General features: G+C 36.6%; 1 protein-coding gene across 1 annotated transcript in view; it reads left to right on the top strand.

Annotated features, from left to right (window-relative positions):
- LOC127870726 (DBH-like monooxygenase protein 1 homolog) overlaps positions 1-1,142 on the top strand; it is an 11,341-nt gene extending 10,199 nt beyond the window's left edge. The window contains exons 11-13 of the mRNA XM_052413162.1: positions 1-115; positions 477-590; positions 962-1,142. The exon at positions 1-115 is cut by the window's left edge and continues 8 nt beyond it. Coding sequence (XP_052269122.1) covers positions 1-115; positions 477-590; positions 962-1,039 — 307 coding nt within the window. The 3' untranslated portion in view covers positions 1,040-1,142. The remainder of the gene's footprint in view (positions 116-476; positions 591-961) is intronic.
- Positions 1,143-12,399: the final 11,257 nt, after the last annotated feature.

Here is a 12,399-nt window from a genome sequence, read left to right as displayed (position 1 = left end):
GACAACTCATGAAGAGATGTGCATATCGTTTGCCTACTACTACCCGAGGATACCAATGGCCAACTGTTTGTCGATGCCGAACTATGGTATATACGGTGACGATGCGGAAACGAAGGTACATATTTATGCGTTTAAAGCACGTGTACGAACGCATTTGGAATAAAACAAATTAGTGAAAATATCCTGATCATATACATGAAATAAGATAGACGAAATTAATAAATATATGTTAAATGGCCTTCAAAGGCAGTTTTAATGTTTATAGAAATATGACCCTTCAATACTTATTGAAAGTGCTTAACATTTTACTTACAATTAATCGCGCTATAAGTCAACGGACATACATTAAAACAAAATTGTAAAAATACAGAGCTATTTTGAAATGAGGTCAATGTTGTGGAATGAAACAATATTGTCGAATTCCTCACTAATTCCAAATCATTCTTTATACCTCTTTTCCCTCACCCAACCTTTAGACATGGCAGATGATTCAGAATGCGGACTGGACCAACAAGACCGTGGTAGACTGGTTCACTCAGCAACAAAGCACCGGGCCCGGATATACATGGTGCACTGGAGACAGTTTGAAGGTTACCAGTATATTAAGAATGTCTTCACATTTTCTGTTAAGTGAAGGTTGGCGTTGAAGTAGGCGTTCAACGCGTGACTGTTAATATATATCAGTTTTTCTTTTCTTTTACGATTAGGAACCAATTGAAATATGTTTGCTCTTTTTTCATCAACGTCGATGGTTTCGTCCTTCATATATTGCAATATGGCATAGTATTGTTTAGTTCGAATTGAAATAGAAGAATGGCTTTCAATAAAGTAAGCCGGTTTGCTCGGGGGGTTATTTGTCATACAAGCAGTAAAATATTTAACACTTATATTCTAAAAACCGCATATCTTTATATCAGTACAGTTCTTATATAATATAATTGCGTGAGTTTATTTTTTCTAGATTCCTGACAACTTTAACTACCTGTTCACTGGCAATCTACCACCGCATGATTACGTTGAGCCCAGCAAATGCACGTAACTACCATTGATTCTTATTGGACAATCGCTAATCATGTGTCCGTAACAAACCACCGATTCTGATTCAAAAAACATGTTGTTAATAAACTAATTGGCTTTTGTAACTATTGTTAAACCTTTGTATCTTGTAATATTTCTGTGTAAATACTATTTCCATAAAACAAACTTTATATTGCCGAGTTAAAGCCCATGCTCAATACTCAGAATCAATGAATATTTCGTAAATGTTTTCGAAAAATAAAATTAACACATAAAAAAACAGTGTTCCTTATAGCAATAGCCAAACAAAAATTTCAACGCTAGATGTGGTCTAGTAACATAGATATAACGAGATACACAATGCTCGTTGTTATTTTAGTGTGATAGTACCGTTATATCCCATCGTACTATTTTATATAAAGGTGAGTTATGATTTAAAAATGTTTTTACATGATCACACAATTTTGAGTTTCCTTCGTAAACAAACAGTAACCAGTTCTAACGGGTATCATTTTTATAAGAATAAACCTTTACAAAAAACTCATAATTGTTTAAGATTGTTAAAAAACCCATCGAAAACATGACCAACTAATTTCAGGTTTAACTGACAAGAAGAAATCCCATATAATACCCATTTAAGTTCAACACATGATTAGTCATCTGGATTGCGATTTGTCGTTGTTCACTTGCGAACAAATAAGGTTAAGAGCAAGTTTTGCAAGCCAGTTTTTCTAATGACCCACAAACTGCCGCATCTACGCAGAGAAATAATTTGCGGCCCTGTTTCAGTTCTTGAACTACAATCATTTACAAATTGACACATACTATGAATATCGTTATAAATGAAATATTTTTAAAAGGACCGTATATATATATATATATATGTATAATTGTAGCCATACGTGTGGCGGGAGAGTAAGTTTACAAAGTATTAAAATAGTCCACTACGTTCTACGTCAGGCAAGTGGTATTTTTGCGCAGTACTGTTAATTCAAAATCGTAGGTTATTTATATAAAAGGGAAAATATAACGACTGTTGATCAACAATGGGATGTCGAGATTGCAATACACTTTAATGCACCTTTTGCGTAACCTCGTTGAAAGCGCTTGACTGATTTCTGGTAGTACAGCGGGAGATGGGGGTGTTTTGATATGTCTGGGAAATCTGCAGCAGGACTTCTAAATGAACACTGAAATTCACACCTACACGTGCGCAGTTGAGGCAACTAGTTATCAACCTTAATAACAGCCGATTCTTTATCAGATCAAAGGAAGAAAAACGGAAAAATCAAGCAAACAAATATTAAAAGAAAAATGATTTGTTTTCATATGAATTCAATGTCATTATTGTTTCGTAACGATAAGTTAAACGCAGTTCATAGGGAATATTCGTGACAATCGGAATTAATTAATCAATTTTCGCTAAAGCTCAACTGAAAACAACAAAATTGTTTGCGTTGATCATTTTCGAAATTATTGTGCATGTGATATATGTTTAAATAATACTTCGCATTTTGACTGGGTACTAAATTGTTCGGGGAAGACATACTGGACTATCGATAAACTTTGATAACACAGTATTGCTTTCAAGATGAGGGAACAAAAACTACATAACAAATATAGTATCATGATACGACGAAAATCGTTTCATTATCTAACGACACATGTTTTCCGTTTTCTTCAATCGGTTTCGAAATCGTTCTTGAAAGACTTAAATGCTACTGAATTTTGCCAGTTTGCTATAAAGTACACACTTTGACGTCAATTTGCTATCGAACAGTTAAGTGCTAAGATGTTCCATTTATAAGAAACAAAGGTATCTTTATTGACCCGCGTTATGCGAAAATGTGACTTATGCCATGTGCGGCTAGCGTAGCTATGAACCAGCCTGCGCATCTCGCAGTAGGTCACGAGATACCTAATGATACCACGAAACATTGCGTGATTTATAGCGGACAGCGCCGCTCCTGACCAGACTGCGCAACTGCGCAGACAAGGCTTTAGCTGCACTAGCCAACGCGCCATTAGACTCATTTTCGAATGACGCGGCTAGAAAAGTATGCTTTGAATGTGTCGAACGAAAACCGCATGTCGAAAGAAAACTGCTTGTTTATCAAATATTTGAATAACATATATTCAGCAGCTGGAGCATGCGTGTTGCGATCGGGGCGCGAGTCACTCGCAGATTTTCTTGAATACTCCGAAGAAGCGCCAAGCGGAATGGTAATTGTCCGAAGGTGGATAGTGGTTTTACTACATCGCCTGAGGAAGGTTGTAGATGGGAACTTCCTCGGGCGGCTCTATTCATCAATAAAGTACCGTCAACCATCGACCCGAACTTCCTCAACTGCTGACTTCGCTGACTACCAGAACTTGGAAGGATTGCTATGCGGATTGGTAAATGTCCGTGAAAGAAGATTCACCTTATCGCCGGGCGAGGGACGGTAGCAGCGGGGATGACAGCGTAGAGGACGGGTGTGGCAGACCTTGGGTACAGATACAGACCAGGATTTCGAGAGGGTGGCCCTATGAAGATAATGGCAGTGTCGAAGGACGGCGGTACCCAGTACGCTCAACGTGCTTGGGAAACCGTTTTGGGGTTGGAGTCGACGGCTTGTGGCGTTTAGAGAGGCTATACAAGATGGCAGCGCGCGAGGTGCGGGAAGAAGATCATCGTTAATGTTCAACACTCCATTTGCAGAGTAACCTTGTCATTTTAAGGGCAACCAGACATGAATTGTCGTTAAATTGTTAACCAATAAACATTAAGGTCTCATTTACCACCGTGCACTGGTCTATTAGGATCAAAATTATTTCGATGGCGAATAAGCAGCCGGGGTAAATTTGACAAGCCACATAACAGTCATGTGTGCTGACAAAGATGCGTCACGAGAAATTCGCAGGTTACTTTCTAGTCGCGTAAACCTTTTTTTTCGCCATCCAATCGGTTCCTATAATGCTTATGAGGACGGGGTTAACTGGCGACTATTATTTTTTGATTGACGTCGGTCAATGAAGTTATCGTTTACAGCCGATTGTTTTACACATCATTACAGTTTTGCCATTTACGTTATATAAATCGCTAATTAATACAGTAAATCGAAGACAATGGCGGCCATCATCCTCACACCTTTTGAACTGTAAACAATAGTTACTGATGAACAGTTAAAAGCAAATTGTGAGCAATTGAATGCTTATGGCGAGTTGTGAAAACAACAACCTTTACAGAATCTACGCGGTAGCAATTTAATTTCAATACATTTATATTTCGCTTTTGTATAGCGATTTGTTAATATTTGCTGATAAAAGTCCCTTTCGTACGCATCTAAAAACGTGTTTTTTAAGAGTTCGAAATTGTTGCTGTCGTCTGTCAAGTTCCATGCATGCAAAACGTGCGTGTTGCACCAGTCCAGTTTATGTAACTTAATATAGACGTGAACTTCAGTACATTAAGTATTTAATGACAAATTTAAATCGGAATAAATACACACGATGAGAAAGTATTGACCCATTGAAATTATAGAAACAGTATGTTAATTTACGAATTAAAGATTGCAGTAGATGGTACGTTCATTAAAATATTGGTGACGGGTGGAGTAGATGAGTTACACGTCAATGTCAGTACATGAAAATGAATAAAAATGAAATGGAAATATATTAAATGAAGCGTTTAATTTCAGGCGAAAATATCAAATATTTTTTTAATGTGGTTTGATCGAGAATTTAATGAAATGCCCGTTGATACGAATACGTGTATTATTAGAATTATGGTGTGGTTCATTCTTTGTTAGACTCACAGACTTTTCCCAAACGCCAACTTAGATATACGTTTAATTTCTTTTTTTATCTTTGTAATCATATGTTGAGTTAGCGTGAATCCTGTATACAATTATGAGAGATTGTAAATCAATGGCATTTCCCCCGTTTTTTTTCCAAAATTTCACTACTGTAGACAATTAAAAGTAAATTACATCTGTGTTTGCATTTTTCGTATCCGTTCGATTGGTCTCCGTTCAAAAGTCAAATTTCATGTCCTGTGACTGTCAGTCATGTTAAATGCGTTCAATGAGCGAACAAATTACATGCGATCAGCGCTTTGATTATAATTGGATTGGTTAGGCAGCTTGAATTCGACTGTAAAACATTAAACGACGAGATTAAAAACGGCAATTGAGACTTGTTGTACATTGGTAATGAGTAAAAAATGTTATGGGGTTGTTACCAAACGATCGGATGTGTTACGAGGGGCAAGGGTGGATGTCCGTATTCTGTTTTACTGATATAAACACAAAAATAAGGTTTTACGTGCAAAAGCTTAGAAAACAAATACCGTATGATGTTTATAACGATGTCTACCCCATTGAAGTAATGCAGTCAATAAACTAACACAGCTTCATATTGATTATCTGTAAAACTTTATCCTAGAGACCCGGCACCTGCTTTTTAAGTGGTTTCTTCAGTGATATTTCAATAAAAGCACCGCACTTTAATAAACGCATCATGAACGCGCATCTTTCAGATCGTTCTCCAATTAAGTGTTCCAAAATGTTGTAGTCACATGGGATACAGGAAATATCCGCAAACGACACAGGTGCAAATGCTTAATGAATTTTAAACCATGCACGAAAAGGAACTCTTTATAAATACGCACATCTTTTGAAATGACGTGTAGTGTAGCCTTCGATCAATATTAAGGTAATCATGCAACTGCAGAACGCATATCGGGAAGAAATCGGCAACCATTATTAGTGAACATAGGCGTAAAATGCACACGTTTAAACATTTGACAAATGCTTTTATTATGGAAAGCCAAAGGGGACCCCCGCTAAAATACATATACTTAAATAGTAAATATCGGGATTTTCATTTTTCGCGGGACTTTTACTTTCCGCGAAAAACCAATGCCAGTTAGGTGTACGGAATCAACATTTTTGCGGAACTTATTTTTTTCCGTCGGAACAATTGGCCATAAAACTCTAAATAAAAATAGAAATCTAAAAAGCGCGGAACTTTCATTTATTTTCGTATTCTTTACAAGACAGAAAAAAGCAATCAATGTAATCAAAGAAATTCTAAAAGTACACACATTTTTTATATTTTGTGTTGTTATATATGTGTTGCCATAATTATAATGATCTGGGTGTAATTAAGTATGGATATTGCTGAAGCAGTATGGCTGGCGAGGCATCTTCTTTTATTTTGATGTCCTTACCTTTACAAATTATAGCTTGAAATATGTTTCCCTTACATGTTATGCTTAATCCTTTTACAATATGTATAATTTCTCGGTTGGCCGTTTCAAATAAGTAATGTTTTTGTAAATGCATACACATTATGACACTTTTACGCAGTAAAATACAGTATAACCTGATATTAGCTTACAATCATTTTTAAGATTTTTCGGGAAGTTTTCGTCTTTGTCTAACCCATCCACGTAGTGTCAGGGACAGGTAATCCAGGCTGCTTCTTAGATCCTTATGCTAATTGTAGCCATTTAACATGCACAATTTTACTGTGCTGCATAGTCGTTACATGATATTATAAATTCAATTAAGTTTGTTATAAAACTTTTACATTTAGTTTCACGTGAGGGAAAAATTGTTAAGAGTGTCTTTGAAGTTATCAGAAATAAAAAAAAAATCATTTCGACTACAAATGTGCGCTAATGTAAAATACTTTCAATGTTTTATTGATTGAACAAGATTAATATCATTTATCAGTGCGGTATTGTTCAATTGGCATTAACAATGATTTGCAGCGCCAGTTTCTTTTCAAGTGAACTCGTCATTATCAGAGCAGATTGGTTAGAAGTATCAGATAACATAAACATGCATACATGAGTACATGCGTGCATGGTTTTCTACTGAAAAACTCTCTCGCTGTTTAAATATTGCTGCTTATTTCCCGGATTATCAACGTCAGTGGCCATTCTGCATTGACCATTTTCGAGATAGTCTCTGACGTTCCAGTAAGTCTTTCTGGACTGCGCAACGTTATTCAGCATCTTACACATCTGACAGAGGTTTTGAGAATATGTCTGTCTATACACGCACTCGAACATATCCTTCTTTTTGAGCAGTTCCGTATACCTCACCTGGTCATTGCCCAAGGTGTTTAGAAACTCTACCAGTTTTGGCACAGACGAAAAGTCCGCCGTGTTGATGCGCGTGTTCGTCGGAATCAGACGCCTATAGTCCGCACCGCCTCGCACCAAAAGCACCAAGTCATGGTTGTACATTCGGAAGAACTTTTCCGTCACGTAATCGTGTCATAGAGAATTCTCAAACGATAGATACAACGTGTATGTTGGAAGAATTCGTTTGTATTCCTCTTCATTGATTCTTTTACCCGCGCAATCTCCGAAAACATCGACTTGAAGACCGTGCTTCTTAAGTAAGTTAACGTAAACTCCTGTCGCACTTTGTGGATGACAGTTACTAACAACCCATAATGCTGTATTGTTTGTGCTTGGAAGATTGTGTCGTAATCTTTCTTTGCCACGACCTGTCTTGTTTTCATGGTGCCATACGGATGTGAAATATCGGAGTCGAGCCTATAGGATATGGACCAGTTTAACATTCCTAGCCAAGATGCCTGCTTGTAGTCTTTAAACCAGAAGTGCACTGGTGTCTCTTCACATCGAAACACATGCCTGATCCGGGTTCCTTACCTCCGTGGAAATAGGCGGGCTCATACCCATGTTGGAATGGCATAAATTGAACAATATGCCAGACGCTGACGCCAGATATGACCTGTTGGTCGTCATTAAGCAATTGTTATATTCGCAATTTTCCTGGATAGCGTGCGTTTCTTCGAGTGATGTCCATGGCTCTTTGTTGAATAACAGTACTATTTTATCTGGGGCGTCATTGGCATACTTCCGCAACGGTGCGTTATTATCCACCGGCGGGTCCATTACAGACGGCCAGGTTTCAGGAAATTTGTCAAAATGACCCTTTTCGAATGCGCTTACACGTGGAGTACCTCTTGCGCTATGTACAATGTTGTTATGCGTTTGTTCATTCTGAGATCCAATTAACGAAAACCACAACACGAGCAATATGCAGTTCAACACGATGACCACTAAAAACAACCTTCGCGTTTTGCGGCGCATGCTAGGCTGTGTTTACGGCAACATAGAACACTAAAAACTTAAGCGATCTTAATAAACAAAATCGACGTTTAAAATGTTATGTGAAGTTAAGTTAAGTACGTGACGGAAAGTTTTTGTCGAAATTGGCATCAACTTGTTTATTGAAAACAAATCCAGCATAGTGTAAACTTAATCCCATGATCAATGTTTGTACACGCCTTTGACGCGAAACGCACATTAAATTGAAAGTGAACATTAGTATGAATACAAGAAAATGATTGATGCAAAGCATCATAGGGGAGCCATTTATATTGCGATTAATTGATCGCTTCTATACTAACTTTCCATTAATCGTTTTCAAGATATTAAACCTATACATATTTATTTTGTCATGTTCATGTTCATGAAACAAGTAATAACTATGGTTCATTTGCATTTTAGCGCGAATTTTAAACCCTACCAAAGAAAAAATCAATCACAATGCAGGCCTCGGCTTTTATCAATAAATGATATATGCTGTTCTCCAAGCAATCATAGTAACAAACCAATTAAAACAAGAGCTTTCGTTTTATTCAGCAAATCATAAAAATATGATTTAGTTTACATAAAAAATGTGACAGTTAAATATTTAAGAGTATAAAAAACAAACACACCGGAAAATATCATGGAACTTTATGTTGAAAAAAGCAACAAAACTAAATAAAGCAAATTAGTGAAGTCTTTAGAAAGAAGGAAGCATGCACAAAGATATAAAACTCATTTTTGTCGGATGTGATTCTTTCTATGCAAGCGTTAATTTTGTTTTAATTGACATACCCTTCATGCCGTTTTGTCACAGGGCATAGGTTATTCAGTTTCAATGATACTTTACCCAACAGTGCAAGCTTCATAACTATAAAATTGTACCTTGATACCTAACATTATAGTCCAGCATGAAAAATCAGAAGGCCAAATGGTGTGAAATTAAATCAAAGTACTGGCAGTACTGGTGTGACGATGCTTTTGAAGAGGATGGATATAAAACATCAATTTAAGTTTATCTATATCACCACAATTGTGTATGTTGATACGAACATTTGGGTACGATAAAAAATTTGGGAACGATAATTTTGGGTACGAAACAAAATTTGGTACGAAAAAAATTTGCGTACGAAACATTTTTGGTACGAAAAAAAGTTTAGGGGTACGGGGAAGTAGTACCCGTGGGTAACTTGACCCATTGAGCGAAACTGGGAGGCGGGTCACATTCTTGTTCATTAAGTATGGCAATACATTCATGATGATTCTCGAAAGTAGGTATGAGCACATAGCCGGACCATGTGAGCTCAATTGTATGAGCATTTGACTATCCGAGTTCGCCCACGAACATATGGATAAGTTAACTAATAGCGAAATGACCTTATACATGTATATGCTGAAATCTAAGAATCGAACGAAATATCAAACATGGTATGTACACTTAGGTGGTTGTGTAATTTCTGTTAGAATATCGTATTCAATATGTAAATTTTAAATGATTGTGTCCGCACTTGAGTTTGTTGCCTTGTTTGAGTCTATACGCGCCTAGGCTGCACCCAGTGTGTGTATTTGTGTTTTTCCAAGGTAATGAGTTACCTCCGCGCTGAGGCTGCATAATGTTGGGACCCGGAGTGTATCCAGCACTCCTACCTAATAAGATTAGATTGACGACAGTTGGGACGAATTTTGAATGATAGCTGCAATTTCCAGCTATTTGTTTTGTACTGAAATACTTTTTAATTTTTTATATGGTCAAATGCTGCGGGGGGGGGGGGGGGGGAGATTTTCCGGAAAAAAACAACTGTCAGGAATGGTGACCACAAAACATACTAAATATAACATTGCGCCGGGAGCGGGAATCGAACCGGTGTCGTAAAGGTGAAAAAGCGAACGACCTTACCACTGCGCTAGCGGGACGAACAATTACGCAAAGAAATGTTGTTTTATCTATATATATCATAGCAGTGCAGCGTTTACAATTTGCAGGTTCGAAATCGTTCGCATTCTTTAGTTTTGTGATCACGTAAAAAGTTAATTTTACATGTTTTTATTCGCAATTTATTTACTAAATCGAGAACAAATATTGTAATTTCCAGCTATTTGTTTTGTACTGAAATACTTTTTAATTTTTTATATGGTCAAATGCTGCGGGGGGGGGGATGAGATTTTCCGAAAAAAAAAACAACTGTCAGGAACGGTGACCACAAAACATACAAAATATCAATCTCTTGCACGACGGTCACATTACATTCACCTCTGTGTTGGGCTCAGAACGGACTATTGTTATGAAAGCGTCTCATTCATGTCATGATCATTCCAAGCGTTCATCATTGAGGTTACAGTATACTAAACAATCTCTTGCACGACGGTTACTTTGCATTAACTGCATTAAAGAAAACCATCTCATACCATGATATCTTATATCAGTCTTACTTAATTATTATAAAATTGATATGTTTTTTTTTATGTTAAGAAACCAACATACATAAATACGTCAAAACAATGCCTAACGTCACTCAATAAAAAATATGTACAATTGTTTACATTTGTGAAGTGCGTGGAATGATTACATCTGTGTAAATGGGCAATAAAATAGTTCCAAAGAGTTGCATTAAAACTCACAAGTTTTTGCACGATTTATCGTACATTTAAAAGTCATATTTCTTAATTAAATGCATGCGATCTTAAATATCCACACAAATATACATTGTATGCGTTTGTTCGGTTTTAGCTATTTGGTAGACGAAATGGCGTGCTGAGCCTTATGCAGAGTTGTATGTGAGAGCAAGGAACGACAACTCTGCGTGGAGATTGACAAAATATAACATTGCGCCGGGAGCGGGAATCGAACCGGTGTCGTAAAGGTGAAAAAGCGAACGTCGTTACCACTGCGCTAGCGGGACGGCCAATTACGCAAAGAAATGTTGTTTTATCTATATATATCATAGCAGTGCAGCGTTTACAATTTGCAGGTTCGAAATCGTTCGCATTCTTTAGTTTTGTGATCACGTAAAAAGTTAATTTTACATGTTTTTATTCGCAATTTATTTACTAAATCGAGAACAAATATCAAACAAAATAGAGAAAATATATAGTTGTTTCATTGGTCCATAAAAATAAAATGGATGTAAAATTACTAATTTGAAATTAACGTTCTGATACACTTATTGAATCTGTTTCCCCAGGATATGCTGTTCTATTAATATTTACCTTTATCAACACGAACGACAACTCTGCTAGGAGAATGTTATCAATGAAAATCAACGAGCAATCTCCTACGCAGTGGCGAATGCCAAGGGAAGTAACTGAAAAATCGAGTTATCTCAATCGGACTGGCTCGGTCTTTTACATAGGTCGCCATTGTGAAGATTTTTTTTACTGGTTATCAAACCTTGGACGCTGCTGTTCCAGCATCGTCAAAAAGCAGGAGATATGGCTCTTGTGAACTGCGCCTCCCATCATTAACATCTATCTACTATGAATGGCCAGTTGATACTTCATAAAATACAAAATATGGCCCATTCAAATTTTAAAAATAATACAAAAACAAAGAGAAACAACTCTCAAAATATAAAATGAAGAGTTATGGTCCTTGTGCACTGTTAATTTCATCAGTGAGGCTCAAGATCATACGTCTCTTTTTAAGGTATTCTTTGTGAAGAATTTAAATTGAAAAAAAAACGCAGAATGCCTGTTTAGTTTCAAGTTTATGTCTCGTTATCGAGTAATTTTCCGAAAAAAAAAAGTGCCAAAAATGCAATTTATCTAACATTACGTATTGCATAATCCTTCAATGAGATCTACCAAACTATTGAATTTCGTTCGATTTCTTCCATACTTTTCGAAATATGCTGAAAAATAAAAACACTCAACAAAGAACAATATTTCTAAAAAAAATTATGCCAGCGGGGTTTATGATTCTTGTGCACTGCCCGCCCTTTTAATGCAATATGCTCACCTATGAAGTTTTAAGTTGATACTTCTTTAACTTTTTAATGTATGCTTCGAACACAATGTGTGTAAAGAGGAAATAACTTTTAAAAATGGAAAGTAAGAGTTATCATTTGTGTGCACTGCAAAACCTCTTAATAAAATCTACACACTTAAGTGTGAAGTTAATTACTCTTATAGTTTTTTGTATGTGCTCTTGACGATCGCACATGAAAATCCAAAGACCGAACGACGACGACGGACAAACGGACAGACATACAATCTGAAATCAGTTTACCCTCCCCCTTACAGCTTTGTTTTGCAGAGGTGTAAAAAAGGTA

This window comes from Dreissena polymorpha, chromosome 3 (genome assembly GCF_020536995.1).
Source record: "Dreissena polymorpha isolate Duluth1 chromosome 3, UMN_Dpol_1.0, whole genome shotgun sequence".
Taxonomy (NCBI): Eukaryota; Metazoa; Mollusca; class Bivalvia; order Myida; family Dreissenidae; genus Dreissena; species Dreissena polymorpha.
Note: the sequence above shows the minus strand (reverse complement) of the source record. Positions and strands in the feature narration are given on the sequence as shown.